This window comes from Populus alba, chromosome 4 (assembly GCF_005239225.2).
Source record: "Populus alba chromosome 4, ASM523922v2, whole genome shotgun sequence".
Taxonomy (NCBI): domain Eukaryota; kingdom Viridiplantae; phylum Streptophyta; class Magnoliopsida; order Malpighiales; family Salicaceae; genus Populus; species Populus alba.
In genome coordinates, this window is record NC_133287.1 from 3,886,086 (window position 1) to 3,904,445 (window position 18,360).

At 32.9% G+C, this 18,360-nt stretch overlaps 2 protein-coding genes across 2 annotated transcripts; one reads left to right on the forward strand and one right to left on the reverse strand.

Annotated features, from left to right (window-relative positions):
• Window positions 1–1,462: 1,462 nt before the first annotated feature.
• Window positions 1,463–10,711, reverse strand: LOC118047289 (uncharacterized). The gene is made up of 8 exons (XM_035056534.2): window positions 9,807–10,711; window positions 6,445–6,526; window positions 3,692–5,588; window positions 3,501–3,575; window positions 3,064–3,164; window positions 2,908–2,954; window positions 2,752–2,825; window positions 1,463–2,138 (listed from the first exon to the last, which is right to left on the reverse strand). The coding sequence occupies exons 3-8, from the start codon at window positions 4,250–4,252 to the stop codon at window positions 1,821–1,823; spliced, it is 1,176 nt and encodes a 391-aa protein (XP_034912425.1). The 5' UTR covers window positions 4,253–5,588; window positions 6,445–6,526; window positions 9,807–10,711; the 3' UTR covers window positions 1,463–1,820.
• A 5,535-nt stretch (window positions 10,712–16,246) lies between these two features.
• LOC118047288 (uncharacterized) lies at window positions 16,247–17,381 on the forward strand. Its single transcript, XM_035056532.2, has 2 exons — window positions 16,247–16,516; window positions 16,623–17,381. Exons 1-2 carry the CDS (start codon window positions 16,376–16,378, stop codon window positions 17,217–17,219), a joined length of 738 nt encoding a protein of 245 aa, XP_034912423.1. The 5' UTR covers window positions 16,247–16,375; the 3' UTR covers window positions 17,220–17,381.
• Window positions 17,382–18,360: the final 979 nt, after the last annotated feature.

Genomic DNA, 18,360 nt, shown 5'->3' on the forward strand with positions numbered 1-18,360 from the left:
CCTTGTGGCTGCTTTGGCAGCATAGCTCTTTCATGATTATTTTTCGTATGATTTTTAAAACATTCTTTTTACACGGTGCGACGTTTTTTTATCACTCTTCTATTTCACAATCTAGATCTAGGCATGAAGCACCACCCTGGTAGTCGAGGCTGCGCCACCAGTCGAAAGAGTAAGCTACGCTACTCTACCAGCCACTCTCATGGAACAATTCTTTAAAAGGGATATAACACTCCTTTTTTTCTTCTGTTTTTTCTGGAAAGAGTTAAGTTATATAGATGCAAGAAAGTACAACATACAAGAGGTTTGCTACAGGTATTACAAATGACCTATGAGGTCAACAAAAAAAGCTAATGCAACTAAATAAGATCATCCATGTTTCCACGTACAAGTAAAATCTCCACCATGCTATCAATATCTAATGTTTGCATGTAAAAAAAACACCAAGAAACATATTGATGTCTGCCTAATATTCTCCAAACTCATGACCAAACCTCTCACGACAACAAGTGCTAGGGTGTTGGTTGTCAAAAAAAAAAAACTCCTTGCAATACCAACCTCGAATAAAAAGTGATTCATACACAAGAAATTCCCAACAAGTTATGTTTCTTTCACAATAATCATGAAGATGACACAAAAGAGTGTAATGCACTTATAAAAAAGATAGAAAAATTGATCTCAAAAGAATACCTTCAAGAATTTGAACTAGATGAGATACAATATAATCAAACAAGAAAAATTCTTCATCATACACTACCTGGAATAAAATAAATCTTAGAAATTGTATATTTATCTTCTTTTGAATTATTTTTATTTTAAATAGTGCATATTAATGTCTTTAAACATAAGATATCTCCATGAAATTATCATGGCAAGATCTCCAATGAATTTCCATTATGTTTTCAGGTCTCCATGACTATTTATCTCCAAGTATTGCAACAAATTGTCTCCAAAAGATCATGAATTTTTCTCTATAAAATGTTGATAAAAAATTCCAACTTATTTTTTGATTTATTTTATCTATTACATGATCAAAACCAAGAGGATATACGTTACACTACAATTTTGAATAAAAAAAAAGATTTTAAGAAATGATGATCTATTCACGATCTATCACTTATTATTAAATTTTTTTAGAGACAAAAAATATTTTGAGAATAATATAGCCAAAAAAATTTTAAAAGGGCCCAATTAAAATTTTAAAAAGAAAATTGTTATAACCTTATAATTTTGTTACTATCTATAAAAAAAAAAAAAAAAAAAAAAAAAAAAAAAAAAACACCCTATTTTTTGAAAAAAAAAAAAAAAAAAGAAACTGACCCAGCTAACACTCAACACGAAGTCATATCGATTATTTAAGGGGACTTCATTAAACAATGCTGCATGCAAGTTATGCCAACAAGTTGTTAAGAAAATAAAAGGAAACACTTGTGTTTACAAAGACACTCACCTTTGCTAGCAAATGATTGTTTATTGATATGAGAAATAATTCCATTGAAAATGATTATTTACATCAGAAATGCAATTACAAAACAGCTCCCCAATTACAAATGTCTTCTCTTTAAATTTTCTTGTTCTTCCTTTTCCATGTTAAAAAAAAGAAAAAAGAAAACAAGATAGGAACTTCTAATATCCAATACCCTTGTTAAAAACGAATGTCTCTTCTCTATGTCCTCCTAAACATCAGGGGGGGGAAATTGCTAGCGGTCGTATTACACTCAACCTTTTAGTTGCATCAACCATGCTTTGACAATGTTGTCACCCCATCTTCTTTAAAGTTATGAATCTTGATATTTATTGTTAATGCGCTGCTATCCAATAGATCATAGCGAAAAATTGTATCGGTAGACATCAGGGAGCACACCGAGACCTGTATAGCAGTCATCGACATGATAATCATCTACCGCCTTCATTTTACCATTTTGTGAAGAAGGTTGCATAGCTGAAGATGCTGGTTGGGAAAAGGTACTTGAGTTGTTGAGAGGATTGTTGATTAGTTGTTCGTTGTGTGTGTAAGCAGAGTCCGGAGGCGCAGCCACGAGGCTGTTAGCTTCTTCTTGCTCCTTTTGGTCAAGTTGTTCTATAAGTAGTGTTGGAGATGGCACCGATGCTGATCTTCCCGCTTTTGTGATAGAGAAATACTGCTTCCTCGCATGAAAAAGACGTCAACAAGTTATTCATGATTTTGCAATAACATTTGTTTGAAAACTAAACAGGCAAAGACATAACACTTCACTTTATCATATCAAACTCAACCTAGAGAGGACATGAGGCAGATGCGTCTTGACTGCCCCATCTAGGTTTCTTTGATTATATGATGCACTACTTGTGTGTTTTTCTTTCAGTTGTTGGTAAAAATGCTATCTTTTTTTTTTAAAAATTTTTTTTACTCAATGACATGCCCTATGTGTTCAGCCAAGTTATCAACGTACTAGTAGGACCCTCTCCTCAGCCCCACAGAGATAGCACTCGTACCACCCAAGTGAGTTTTCCAAGTGTAACTGGGAAGGCAGTTTAATTACCAAACGCATCATCTGCTAAAACTGTCGTTTTTAGCGCAATTTGTCTGTCTTCATCCCTTCATATCCTTCCAAAGGATGTGTCAGCATCATAGAAAAGGTTAAGGGAATCATTGTCACATAGCAAAACAAACTCATGCCTTTTACAAAATTCAAATCCCACTTTTAATTAATTTTTGGTCATAATCTAAATTACCAAAATCATTGCAGTAAGTAACAAGGAAGATATACTCACGAGATTCTTGCTCTCATCCTCGTAAAGAGTAAGGAAATCTCCAGTCTCCAGCCAATTTTGCTTTACGAATTCTCCTGCGGAATGTAAAAGAGATACGTGTATTAGAGATTTAGAAGGAAATAGATCCGAAATAAAGAGATTTAGCTGTGAGTTTACCTGTATTTTCAAGAACATACATCCTACTTTTGTTGTTAGACCAAAACCTAAGTCACCAACAGAGAAAAAACCTGTCTTTAATAGGCAACAGAACATCTCGAAGTAGTAGTTTAAAGGAAAAAAAGAAGAAGAAAAACGTAGCATCCAAAGGCTCACTTGAACTTTAAGGCCCACTCTTGGTTAGAGTATACATCTCTGAGAAAAAGTAGGATTCCTTCTTTATCATTTAGGACAGGAAGATTTTCCTCTACTTCTCTCTGGATTGACATGCAAGAAAAAACTTGAATATTAGAGGTTACCATCTCTGTAAGAAACACGGGAAAATGGAAAAGGAAAAGAATCTTTTTTCGTTTTTGTGCACAACCCGAGAAGTCAGGAAGCGATTAGTTATTGGGCAGTCTAAATCACAGTCATGTTGCAGTGTTCAATAAGAGCAAGTCAAACATGGGTATTGGACGGCTATTTTGCCTCGTTTTCTGTCTTTTTAGAAGAAAGGATATGATGAAAGAAAGGAACAGAACTCGAAACAAGCAAAAAATCTGCATACGATCACGGGACACTAAAAATAGCCTCATTCATCAAGGAAATCATACCTTTGGAAGGACAATTCTGCCAAGAGACCCAACATCACTATTCTTCAAGTCCTTCCTAAGCACCGCTCTGAGTCTCTGCACTCAAACAAGAAAAATTCTTAAACGACATAGAAAAAGATCCAAACTTCAAAAGATAACAGATAAAACAAAAAACATGGGTGACCAAAATTCATGATTTGACAAGAACCTACCTTGTTATCAGGTGTTAAGAACTCGTAAAGATCTTTGCTGGTATTGCTCCTGCTTCTTTGGCCACAAGTACTAGCACCATGCAAAGCCAATCTCCTTGCATCCATTATTTGAGTTGAACTAGCCCCAATAGAAGTTTTACTAAGGCTTCTTTGGCGTGCAAGTTTTCTCTTACACCTTGCCACCTTGGTCTTGTATGCTTCAAGAGCTCTCCTTTCTTGCTCTAATTGTAACGCATTAGGCTGCAAAATGCATGATCTTTGCATTTCAAAAGCATTTTGGCCAGCCATGGCAAGACGGAAAGGATCTGCAGATGGTGTATGATGGCTAGGCTTCTCTAGAGAATGCATGTATGGATTTTGCCGACTTTCACAAGGTGCTGGCATAAAGTACAGTGGCGGAACGCAGCTTGACTGAGTTATGGAACTTGAAGATGTTGAATGGTAGCTCAATGGTCCATACATAGAAGAGAACTGGGAATTCTGAGGACAACCCATTATTGCGTTGCTAGCATTGGTGGTGTTGCCTGTGCTGGTGAATAAAGTTGAAAAAAGGTTCTCCATATCAAAATGGACACAGAGAGTTGTGAATGATGAGTCTTTGGGGCTGTGTTACCGATCAGAGAGAATCCTGCGTGTGTGTGTGTTTAAGTAGGTGTTTTGATTCTAGTGAGCATACAATCTGGTAAGAAAGGGTCATGGGCGGTGCGAGGTGCTGCCTGTTGAAACAACCCAGGTGTTAAAAGGCAAGATAAACTCGTCAAGAAATGCAGTGGGTTGAGTTGTAAGAGAGATTAAAGGCCATGAAGAAAGAGAAGAAGGGAGAGAAGACCAGAGTTAACAATTAAGGGTTTGAATGGAGAGTGCCAATAGCGTGAAGAGAGTGACAAGTGGCCGGAGGGTGGTGGTTTTGGGATACCCAACTGACCAGTGAGGAACCTCATGAGACAGAGAGGCATAGGGTTTGAAACTTGGCGCCAGCTTTGATTTAAATGTGGCAGCCCTAGGGCCAACCTTGCACAGAAAACCATTCTATAATGGCAAAACAATGCATTGATGACCAAATGCCAACAGTCATCTCACTCCCCCTCTATATACCATCTTTGCCGGTCTCTTTCCCTCTTTAGCACACACTAAGGCCAGTGTACATAGCGGTGGTGAGAATGTTGAGTAGTAGGAAAAGGTAAAGCGTAAAGCCTGTGGACTGTGCTAGCTCCATGATTGTCTATTCTCATGCACAGGGATTCTAGTGCCTTGAATTATTAGAAAGAAACTCACTGGAAATACTAGTTTCTTATTTTAAATGAAAGGCTTAGGGTTTATGGTGAAATTCAACTTGCAGCACCTTGCACCGCCCATAACCCTTTCTTACCAGATTGTATGCTCACTTGAAATCAAAACACCTACTTAAACACACACATCACTCACACATGCATACATAAGATTCTCTCTGATGGCCAACACAGCCCCAAAGACTCATCATTCAATACTCTGTGTCCATTTTGATATGGAGAAATTTTTTTCAACTGGCCCTTCCAGTCAGTTTCCATTTTTTTTGGCAACACCAACGCTGAATCTTCTGCTCACATTGCATTTTCACTCTGTTAGCTTTGTTTTATTAACTAGAAAATTTGCTACTAAGTACTACTCTTGTCAGTTTTAGTAAATATTATATTTAAATTTTATAACTAAATAAGGGGTTATGTAATGTTAGGAATGTGAGTAAAAGAGGGCAATAATGTTTGCAATGTGAGTAAAATTGAGGGGCTAAAACTGAAGTTGCGAATTGTTTGTCATGGTTTTCCGCCACTCCCTGGTAATTCCATTTTGATGCCTTATTTGGCTTGGTAGACATCAGGTTGGTCATGGCCTGAGGACCAAAGCCATCATCAAGTCCAACCTGCATCAGGTGAATGTGTATTTATGAGCTTGGAGTTGGAAAAGCAGAAAACATACAGTCAATACAAGGATTGAGACATTGAGTGACTAAAGTGAACATCACACTCACTAAAATGGCGACTAGTCAATGACACTTGAGAGATTAAAGGAAAGTTTGATCAGTCACACTGAAACTGCAAATCACTCAATCAAGACTCACTCGATCATAGGAATTATTAGCAAAATTCTTTTAAGCAAATTCTGAAGTCCTCTAAAATGCCAGGCAAGGCATCCCGAAGCAGCAATCATTATTATATTCAGACCAAGAGAAAGAAAGTATCAGGATATATAATACACACGCGTGCACAGACAAAAAGAAACAAAGACACGCAAGGATCTATTTGATTTGTCTCTTTGGACATCTACAAGACATGTAGCATATGGAAATCATAAAACAGACTATTCTTTAGAATCGGCCGTCAAATACACCAAAGAGTTGATATGAGGTGCCAATGCAATGGAACAAACACAAATAAATTGGGGGCTCCATGCCAATATGAATGTGTTGGGAGTAAAAATGTGCTGATCAGTTAGGGCATCAAAGTGCCAGATACGGATTATATTTGTCAAAATAAAATTTTCTTGATTAGATCTCTTTAGAGTTCATTGAGCATTAACATTACTAGATTAAGCTACGCCTTCAGATGGAAAAGAGTCACCTTGGATGAGTTTGTTGTCAGCTCCCTCATGCTTGGTTATATTTGTCAAGATACAGATTATATTTGTCAAAATAAAATTTTCTTGATTAGATCTCTTTAGAGTTCATTGAGCATTAACTTTACTAGATTAAGCTACGCCCTCGGATAGAAAAAAGTCACCTTGGATGAGTTTGCTGTCAGCTCCCTCATGCTTTTCAACAGCTGAGATTGTCCACAGCTTAAAGCTGCTTCTAGCTACTGACTGTATTAGATAAAACACAAGATAATCAGTCCTCTTATCAAGACCAATTGACATAACGTCTGAGTTTATGCTATTATGAAAAAGAAATGAGTGCTCCCATGTGTCTTGAAGATCACCTTTCATGTCATTTTTGTGGAACTAAAGTTGATGCAAATGTATTGATTTCTCATGCGCCAACAAAAGATTTAAAATTGAAAGATCTATTACCACATGAAAACGTCAGCCATTTGGGCTAACCTCTTGTTTGGGCATTAAATGCATGCATCATTTCAATTCCAACAGATAATTCTACCATTATAAATGGAACATCATTGTAAAGTTTCAACACATTGAAGCAGAAGGAACTGCCAATTTTAAACAGAAGGTTTGTTTCCTAAGTTTTGTATGCATGCAGTGGTAGATCAAAGCCTTCCTTTTAATGGTAGAGACAGAAAATCTTCAACTTACATGTAAAAGATGCATTTTTTCTTAACTTTCTTTGACAACTGTAAATCACAATCACAATGTTTTGAACTTCAATGGTTGCTTTAAGCAATGATATTGAAATTAAAATGACTATCATTATTTCCAATTTTGTCAATAGGCAATGGCAAAGATATTGAAATTAAATATTTAGACCTCCTATGATCTTCATCCATACTGTTAATTTCACAACAAGATTTCCTATCAGATTCTTCACCTTGCATAACCACACTTGAATTACATGTTCTAAGAAATAAAAAGAAGCACAATTTTGACAAGGATGCCTAAGAAGTAATATCGGCACCTGAACTTGCCAAAGAAATTTATTGTCTTAGGTAAAATCAGGAATATGATCTATATATTAATATATTCTAACCATACAAAGCAATCTAACAGCAAAAAACATGAGATGATTAGAAGAATCAAATAATAGACATGGAAATAGAACAAAGTTTCTGCATGAAATCTACTTAATAGAGATATAAAGAGCACATTAAACCCCAGATGGACATAATGACAGCATCTTGATTTGCATTATAATAATGATAGAGCAATATAGATGGAATGATATTTGCATGTCAGAAGCATGCAGAACTAGTGCACTTGACTTACAGAGCAACTAAGGCAAGACTCTGGAAGCTATGGTATGGAAAATTTCTCATGTCAGCAAATGAAAATAACATTCATTGCCATTATGAATCCAATGGTTTCTTGAATTGAAAACTACAAGGATTTTGTAAGCAGAAAAGGAAGTTTAGCAATAACAAAAGTGAAGAAAAAAGATGGATGGATGGACTTGCAAAGAGACTTTCAGCAACCCGTGTTTAAATAGAGTGGAGAAGAGAGCCTGCATGCAACTGCAAAAGCGTTGATCCAACACCTGCCTACTGCCGTGTCAGTTGCCACGACAGTCGAGAAGTTACTGCTAAACACGTCGAATAACGGCCAAAATGTTACGCTCTAAACGACAATTGAGAAGCAATGAATTTGGTGTTCACAACCATTTTGTTTGTATTTTATATTCAAATCACTAAAGCACTTTAATTATCAAAAATTTTAAAAAGATCAGTAAAACAGCTTCAAAAACAAGCAGATTGGCAACATCCAGAAATCAGATATCCTACAAAGCCCATTCACTTGGTTTGTATTCATCACTGAGGTTGGATAAACCTTTAGGAAGATAAAGCATGAGAAATAGGGAGACATCAAAGGTCAAAAGGTGATTTAACAAATTGAATTTCATATAAGAGTTCTGCATATTCTAAGAGTGCAAGCGGTCACGTATAACATCACTAAATGCAACTGTGTAAGTGTTCTAGATATGTTAAGAGTTGAAAGGAGCATTAATGAACTTAACAAATTGTGAGAGATCTGGATATGCTAAGAGGAAGCATTATAAGCATAATTGGATGGACAGAAAAGGAATTCATGAATGCAGATCAGCATATCCACCTCCTCAGAGCAAATTTCTCAACATTGAGTAGCATAGCATTCAGAGGCTGTAATATTATTGATCTTTTTACAGCCAGGTCAAATTCCATTAACATTCAAGCGCAGCATTATTAGAATGTTAATTGACAATGTATCATCGAACTTCGGTTTTCAGAGGTTGATCAACAGAATTTCTAGATTAGATTTAGAAAGTTCTTTTTAAAGGTTCCATTAGTTTTCAGAACTTTGGCTTTTAAAGTTTCATTTGAATCATTAATAGGCTATTTGGACTAAAAGGGCCTCGTTTTCCATTGCAAAAACACAATCTTGGTTATAAGATTCTTCTATTATAACATAAACAAAGTCAAACAGAAACTTACGATGGCTCAAAACAAACAATCAGGTTGGTTTGGCAAGAAGAAACTTCCACATATCCCATAAACTGATAATACAATATGAATTAATGCATTCCAATCGAAAAGGGTCTTCATTTCAACACCTTTCTTCATTGTTGTTTGTTTGGATGGCATTTATGATGCTGTCAAGCACCTCCATTTAAATTCAAGAAGTTTTCTTCTTATGACCAGATAACAAATCAGGCAGCCTAGATGCAATGGTTTCTGCTTTAACAACACTCTTGCTACAACTGAACTTGTTGCTTCAATTTGCTAGAGGAAAATCTCAACACTACCAAGTCATCTCAAAGTATGGATACTCTTTTAAGTTTTGCTCCACTTAAACATTTCATTGTCAGCCATCAGTAGAAATTCTGGAAATTCAACAACAATAACAGGTGGTTTGTAATGAAATTCTCCAGGGAATTTAGCAAACTAGTTACCAAGGCATTAAAGAGTGATGTAAGAACTGGAAATTAAAGGCAAAACACATGAACTCCTCCCCTCTTTCTACAACAAATAAGTTCCAACGTAATTATGCATATCACCTGCTTGTAAATTTTCCTGAAAGAAGAATAGTTTGGACCATAACTACAGGTTAAATAAGAGTTTGTTGATGAAGTCCCGTGCAATAAGTTTATAGGAAGTAGCTATCTAGACTATCAATCGCGACGTTCATAGCATTCTGCTAACTCTATACATATGGACATCTTTTCTTAATCTGGTCTACGAATGAATTATGAGACTCCACTCACTCGTATTCCCTTTGAAGTACGTCTAAAAAACTTTAAAAAGACTTTTTGTTTGATCACACGATGATAGACAAAAAGAACACCAAGTCAATGAGGCTGTAGTTCAACTTAAACCCATGCTTTGATATCCCCTAGTGGTCTCGGATTTGAACCTTTCTCGCCTTTGTACCCAAAGAAAAAAGAAAACAGAGATAAAAGTGAAAGGGACTGCGGAGGAGAAGTTGTGATGGCGATCGTTACCTGAAAACTGGTGGTAAAAAAAGGAGTTGTGGGGCAAGGCATGTATGTGCCTGTCTGTCTCCCTTTGAAAATTGTTGTAATGGGTCGTGGAATTGAGAGCGTTGAAATCAAGAGTGACCAAACTGGCTAAGCCTCGTTCAGGTGAGTAAATTTCCGTCGAGCAGTAGAAACCGGGTGCCTCACAGTTACAAGGTTAGGATGGCTTTTTTTTAATAGTTTTTTATTTAAAAAAATATTTAAATAATTTTTTTACTTTTAATATTACCATATAAAAATCTATTAATTTAACATTTTTAATTCAATACATGCACCGTGGTGGAAGATAAAGTGCAACCCTTATAATTTGGACTGGCATATCCAACAATCTTAGTATTTGGGGCCTGCCCACATCGAGATATTCCCTTGACTATAACTATTATTAAATAAAAATATTTTATTAATTTTGTTGTGCATGAAAATTTTCAAATCTAAATAGTTATTTATATTTTTTTATTCATTCTTGTAGAAGTAACAAACATCCCTCGATCTGTTTGGCCTATTCATGCATACAAGATATAAATGTTTATACAAGGATGTGAATATAGCAGATCTCTAGCTATATGTAGGGATAACATCAAAATTTTCCAGGAGCATCAAAAAAAGCAAATGAACATATCTCCTTATGAGGTCAGTGAACAATATACTGCAAAACAAATAGAGTATATATGTTTTGGCATACCTGCGAACGAATTAAAATAACATAAAGCTCATTTTTCTTTTAGCTCTCTTTCAAGCTATTTTTTATATGTTGAGTTCATGTAACATATTTTTTCATACTACAAATCAAATTTATACCTGAAAAGTTCATAACACATCCTCATTAAATCTTTTTTGGTACCTAGATCTTTGAATTTATAGATGAAGTTACTAACAAATGTGCGACACAATATCAATGGTATCCTAAAGGTTGACGCCAAATTTGACTTCATTCTTGATGTCTACATGCTTATATGATATTATACATATATCAGTTTTACTACCAATAATGTATCTTTGTAAGCAAAGCAAAAATCATCTTCAATTGTTATTATTTTCTTGATCAACAATTGCAAAAGCTAACAAAAATATCTCATTATTTGTATAAAAAGCAATTGCAATCAATAATTTCTTATTATATTGTCTATACAAATGTGTCCCATCAACACTGATAAATAAACTATAGTACTTGAAACCTTCAGTACAAAGTTCAAATGACAAAAAACAAATCTCTCAAAAATGATTGTACTATCATCAAGATATCTTTTGTGTGTCCAATCAATAACTATTTTAGGATTTGATCCTTTTATTGCCAACAAAAACCCAGGTAATTTCTCCAAAGACTCTTTATGTGAACTAAAAAATGCTCAATCACCTTCTATTTTGCAATTCATGCTTTGTCATATAATATTTTATACTCGTAATGCAATTTTATTTCATCCCGTATGCTTGCAGTCGTCATGGAAAGATTATTCATTACAAGGGTTGATATAGCACTGGTAATAAAATTTACATCAAGTTGATGGTGGTTTTCTTAGATAAAGGTCAAAACATATATGCATGACTCTTTTAACTTTGCTATCTCAAATAAATTTGATCTTTTATGACATCCCCCATACAAATACCTCTTATATTCTAGTGCTTGTACACATTGTAATTAAACAAATATTGAGTTTAACCATTGAACTCGGTACCCAACTGAGTGTGAAAAGTGTCATCGTTTAATGATATTAACCAATTTATTTTTATTACTAAATGTTTGACTAATCTTTAAATCAAACCCTCATGGTATATATCTATGACTAAATGCCCAATCATGTGAAACACCAAAACTAGACCTAAAAGCATCTCCAAATTCAGGAACATAAGGAATAATTTCATCATCAACATTAACATCATGATCATTATCAACATCATCTTCATTGTCACTAGGCTCATAATAGTCAAATCTATATTATCAACAAAAAGATTATCAAACATAATATTATTTATAATTTGCAGCAAATCATCTAACAATAAACTATTTTTTCCTCAACTAACTGAATTTAAAGGACCAACAAAAGTTGAGACACACTTATATTTTGGTCAATTACTCAGATGTAATATAATCATGTTCAAACTATTTTGAATGAAAGAATCAATCATTATCTTAAAATTATCATCATATACAATCAGTACATGATAATGTTGTTGTTCAATATTAACACCTTTAAGTCAATTCAACATCAATAAAATTATAATTCTACTCCAAGTCCGTGACAAATGGTTTCTTTCATTTCTATATTTAACATGCCTAAATTACTAGTTAACAACAAATTGCTCTCGTCATTGTATGTGATACTACTATTCACTTCAGGAACAATATTGCCATCGTAATGACAATATATAAATATGTTATTAGACATTCTATAAAAAAAAAAATGGATTCCAGTCAATTAATGTAATTTTAACTAAATTGCATTACATCAACCCTAATTGGCAAAATTCATAGCAAATTCAATCCAATTCTCAAAATTTAATGTTAAAGCAAACTTAACAAAAATATTAAACACAATTCATGATACATTATTAATTGATATTTTTCATGCTTAATTGCATTAAATCAAACGCAAATGTATAGCAAATTAATTTAATTCAAAGAAAATACTAAATTTGTCAACGTCTCAAAGAAACATGTAATTCGTTATAATTCAACCATATTTATGCTCTATTGCATGAACGTGTGTGTCTATTTAACTACATTATTAGTCGATTTCAACAATATACACAAAATTTTTAATTCGACAACTTAACCTAAATTAAATGTAACACATAATTAATTGAAATAATTAATCCATCATTAATTCAACTTATTTTCATTTCAATTAAATCAAATAAACTCTAATTGAATGTATTTTTAACTAATTTATCATTGATTCAACAAATCTTAAATTCAACATAAACCCTAAATTTAATCTAAACAATTATTTGATTTCAACCAAACCAAATACAAATCAATAGCAATGTAGTGTGTTTATCTTACTTGTAAGACTACAAGAATTGTTGGGGCAACAGTGACAGTGGTGGTGGCAATAAAGAATAATGAATTTTCAACACAAAACATCAAATGAAGCTTAAAGACTAGGATGAGTTTGATTTTATTTGTTTTAAATGAAAAATCTAAGTGATTAACATATTTTTTAAGAGAGATTTGAGAAAGAAGATGAGTTTTTTTTTTTTCAAAGAGAACGAGAGGATCTATGTATTGCTGGTGTTCGATTTATTTAAATTTTAATTGATGTCATGCTTGTAAAGTGCAATATATAATGAATGTCATGTTTTAAAAGCGTAGCAATATCAAATTTTGTTATTTTATATACTAAATCTTTTTAAAACGTATCCTTCCTCTCTAATTTTAAGTTTCCGCTGCTAATTTTTTTTTTTTTAGAAAAAAAACAAAATAAAAACCTATATAAAGAATGCGATTGACTGGCTGAAGGGACCGGGTGCCTAGTAATTTCCATGGTAAATGCCGAGGTAGCTTATGAATTAAAGTTCAACAACCAAAAAGGGCATTTACTAGTAGCTGCTTAGGGTAACGAGTTACGAGCCTTGTGAAGCAAAAGTAAGCCTAGCGTGCAAGTTTCTACACTGACTAATGATGGCCCTATTAATGCATTCTACTTTTTCCCCAACCATATCCACAACGACACCCTAGGCCCCAGCCGAATTGTGCCTCTATATTTTTCTAAACTATTAAAAAAATCCAAACTACAGCTAATTAATTTTTTTAAAACTCCATGCAACCAGTAATTTAGTTAATTACCTGAGATATTTTCAGATAAACGGGGAAAATACCAAAAACACTCTGATTCCCTATCCGAATTATTATTATTATTATTATTATTATTATTATTTAATTTATATTATTATTATAGCTAATAGGCTTACGGTGTTTTTTTTTAACCTAATTTTAACTAGTCAAACCTTTTCATTGCCTATTTTAACAAGTTAAATAAATCCTAAGCTTTTCCATGCAAACTTGATCCTTTTATCATTAAGGGCACATTTAAATCCTTTTGTTATGAAAAACAAATAGTACATGAGCTCAATTTTCAAAAACAAAAGACCAGTAAGTTTTGCTATAATTTTTTTTATCAATAAATTCTTTTTTTTTTTAATATTTCAACTTTTATGATACTTCTTAAATAACCCTTCATTATTTTATAATAATAAAAAAAACCTTTTACTATCATTTATCTTTATTGTTCATACATAAAATAAATAAATAAGTATAAAAAGTAGTTATTTTATCTATAATGTTATCCCTACAACATTAACCGTTATAAGGGTCAAAATTCTATAAAAGAGTATTGGGTTACTGTCTTAGGATATAAAAAACAAAAATATTGGAAACAAAAAAGATAAGATAGAAAAAAAGATGAAAATAAAATTGCATTTGATAGTGGTATATAAGACAAAAATAATTGTCTCTATATTTTATTTGAATATGGTGGATAAATCTGAATAAATTATGGAGAAAAAACCTATTTTACCATTAATATGTATTACTTTCAAACTTACTTATTATTATTTTTTAAAAGGTAAACATTATTTCTTTACTTTAGTATGTATTGCCTATTGAGATCAATAATATTATAATAATTCTAATTATAAAACCCGAACTAACCTGGCAGTTGACTCAAAGCCTTAACCAATCTGGATTTAAGAAAAAATAAAGGATGGATTGACCCGACCTGACCTAGCTAAAAACCTAAGTAAATAACCTATTGAATTTTTTAAAAAAATATTTTTTGGTCAAAATAAGGCTACTTTCATTAAAAAAAAAAAAAAACAAATTGGGTCAATTGGATCTTAAATCCCTTCTCTCTTCATCATTAAATCTTCATAAAATATTGGGTTGACTTTTGAACATGTTAATTAACTTATATAAAACATGCATTTTGGCTTTCGGCTAAATAACCACTATTTTCAATATCAATAGTGTATAAAATCAAAATTCAAAAAAGTTGTTGTGTTCAAATTGTACTATTTTCAATATCGATAGACTAAAAAATGAAAAGAAAAATTTGAAATTGAGTGGAAGTTAATTAATGGGAAAAAAGATAACTAAGAAAGGAAGCTAAACATGTAGCCGAGTATAGAGAAGTTGTTTTTAAGTTCCTAAAAAATAAGCATGATAGCCTCAAACTAGAGAAGAAAGCAATATAAGATCAACATAAATAATATACTAGTCGTTTAATTGTGAGCATAAAAATTTCATAAATAAAATGGAGCAAGAATGCTTTGAATAATTTACAGACTTCTTGTTGGGCATTAAGATGGAGAAGAGGAACTAGAAAATAATATTTATAAAAAATGTGTAAAGATAGAAAGTTATTTAAGGGATAAATAGAAATCTTATGAGCTATATATATATATATTATATATATATATATTATATATATTATATATATATATATATATATATATATTATATAAAGCAAGCTTTAACATATTGCTTTCTCTTAAAGAAAAACATAAAAAAGAGTTGAAACAAGTTGCTTTATATATAAAGAACATTAATCATAAGAAAAAAGAGAAATCTTTAAAGAATGCATCATAAATAGTAGATGATCAAAACATATTTGTAACATCAACTTATAATGATCAACAATCACGTTTTAGAAAAACACCTATATGGATAAGTGGTTATGAGGTAACTAGAGTCAATCAATCTGATGATCTATTTACTTATTTTGCTTCATTCTTATATTGTAATCTTGTTACATTTGATTATGCCGTAAAACAAACAAAGTGAAAAAAAAAAAAATGAAATTAATGTTATTAAGAAAAACAATACTTGAAAAATGGAGAAGCTTTTGAAAGAATAAAAGACTATTAATGTGAAATGGATGTTCAAGACAAGGTTGAAGAAGAGTTGATGGGTGTTTAAGAATATTAGTTCAAGAAAGGGATAGTTAGATATTCTTAGAATCCTAACCCATAATAATAATAATAATAATAATAATAATAATAAAAAGATTTATTATAAAGTAACATTGTTTTAGGCTTTTTAATTAAAAAATTAAAATAATATTTTTTCATAGAAAAAATAAAATAACATAATTTTAAAAAAATATTCAGAAAAGATAATACTGTCAAATACTCAAATTAATCAAATCACATGTTAAATTGCATGGTCAATCAAGTTTGAATTGTTCAAGTTATAGACCAGCAATCCAACCAAGACTCCAAACCAACGATTTATCTAGTGGATTTTCCAATTTACTTTGGATTGGATAACTATGAAAAACATATCTGTGATCATTTTCATTAAAAAAAAAAAAAAAAAAAACCCTCTCAAGGGAACATGTGTTGCCTGGTAAACCATCCACCGACGAGGTTAAATAACATATCCTACACGTGGCATGAACTACCCCATCGTGTCCTTCAAACAAGCTCAGCCACCTTCTCTTTCTGGCACCATATAACCTGCACAGAGACTACCAAAAGGATCATCACAAGCCAAAAAAACACACAAAACAAGAAGAGTTGTAATTATCATCCTAACAATGGCAGCCATTAGCATTACCAGAAACGCTATGCTCAATCTCGCAAAAGCCTTCTTCCCCCAGTCCCCTTCTCTCTTCCCCAATTCCTCGTCTAAAGTCTCACGGGTCTGCTTCGCTACCTCTGCCTCCAAATATAACGAGGTAAAAAATTCTTTCAATAAATTAATTAAACAGAATTTATATATATGGGCATCTATCGAATATTTAGAGCTTAATGTTTCTTGTTTTAATTTTAATTGTCTTTCAGGGACGGCATGCAGCGGAAGATGATAGAGATCGAGCGGCAGATTACGCTGAGAGAGCGAAAGAAATTGCAAGTGAAACCTTTGACAAAACCAAAGAGCGAGCGGAGAAGGCGAAAGAAAGCTCTAAGGAAATGAAAGAGAAGGCAAAAGGGAGTGCAGAGGAGATGAAAGAGAAGGCGAAAGGGCATGCACATGAGACAAAGGAGAGTGCCAGAGACATGGCACAGTCTGCTGCTGAAAAGGTTGAAGAAGGTAAGTACAAGGCAGCGGCGACAGCGGAGAGAAAGAAAGAAAAAGTGAAAGATTATGCATATGAAGCGAAGGAGAAGGCTAAAGAAGGGACGGAGAGAGCGGCGGGTACTGCGGGAGCGGCAGGGGATATGGCAAAGGAGGGGGCGGTTAAGGTGGTTGAGACGGTGGGGATTGTGGGAGAGAAGGCGAAAGAGACGGTGAAAGGAGCATGGGGTGCCGCGAAGGAAACTACACAGAAGATAAAAGAGACTGTGGTGGGCAAAGATGATTGTGATGATTATATGAGGGAGAAGAGGAAGGATGAGGACGTTTTGGAGCACAGGAGGCGTGCTGCTTCCGAAGAGTGATGATGCTGTGAAGAAGAAGAAACATTGAGAGAGGGAAGTGGGTTGGAACATCTTGTTGCGTGTTTCCGACAGTCGTAAAAAATAAGTTAGTCAAATGGAAATGGAGTTTTATGATGTCCGTAATTTAGTTAACTTTTTCTATCTACTATGAATTTCAGATTATTGCAGTGATAGAAAATTTTTATATATAAAAAAACAGTTTTGTACCACAGCAAAAAGAAAAGGAAAATGCAATTTGGTGGATACAAATTTCCGAGAATTAATGGAATCCCGTCGAACCTAATAATCAATGCTAAGTGTTATAGAGAGGATTAATTTCCTTAATCCTAGCTTCTTCCTCCTAATTACGGCTTAGCTGGGCGATGTCATGCTATGGCTGAAGGTCAACTTTCAACTAACAGAAGGGACAGCCGATGCCGTTCTGTAATTTGGATCATCTTGGTTGGGTCTGTGTTGGTGCGAATTTCTCTACACATGAGAATTGAGAGGATTGATCACTTAAATATTGAAGTTATGTTGATCTCCTTCAATGGAGTTTACACACCCCAATGTTGCCTTTGAGTTTATTCTTCTTTTGATCATCAATGGTGGCCTTTTGCAAGCTATTAGGCTCTGCTACGAGGTAGGCTGCCAGTTATGGCTTATCATTAAAGAATGTGTTTAGTATCTATGGTTGTAATTTTAAAAAAAAATTATTTTATAAATAGTATTATTAGTTAAGATTAGTTTGACACTTATATATGTTTGGTTGAAATTATAATTATAATTAAAGTTAAATAAAAAATATTTCAATATGTTTGGTTAATAATGCTTTTCAAATTAAAATTATAAAATAATTAAAAAAGATATATATTATTATTGATGATTTTTAATTTAAATATTATAAATTTAACTATAACTATTACATAATGAAATAAATAATACTTTATATAAAATATTTTTTATTGTTTTGTGAAACTATATACAATTCCATCACGTATGAAATTCATCTGACAAAAATTAAAATTATGTAAATGCTTTGTCATCATGCAATCTCCTTTTAATTTATGTAGTGTCATTGAATAATGTTAAACACTAGTTTTTTGAATAAAACATAATTAAAAATAAAAAATAAAATGAATTTTTTTCCTGAATTGAACCC

What these genes read in the sequence shown, in the direction of transcription:
- LOC118047289 (XM_035056534.2), bottom strand. Translation starts at nt 4,252, where the DNA reads ATGGAGAACCTTTTTTCAACTTTATTCACCAGCACAGGCAACACCACC. An exon ending in GCAGAATTGTCCTTCCAAAG is followed by an intron (nt 3,165 to 3,500) that starts GTATGATTTCCT and finishes ATGTCAATCCAG; the next exon opens with AGAGAAGTAGAGGAAAATCT. An exon ending in GAGTGGGCCTTAAAGTTCAA is followed by an intron (nt 2,955 to 3,063) that starts GTGAGCCTTTGG and finishes TTGGTGACTTAG; the next exon opens with GTTTTGGTCTAACAACAAAA.
- LOC118047288 (XM_035056532.2), top strand. Translation starts at nt 16,376, where the DNA reads ATGGCAGCCATTAGCATTACCAGAAACGCTATGCTCAATCTCGCAAAA. An exon ending in CTGCCTCCAAATATAACGAG is followed by an intron (nt 16,517 to 16,622) that starts GTAAAAAATTCT and finishes ATTGTCTTTCAG; the next exon opens with GGACGGCATGCAGCGGAAGA.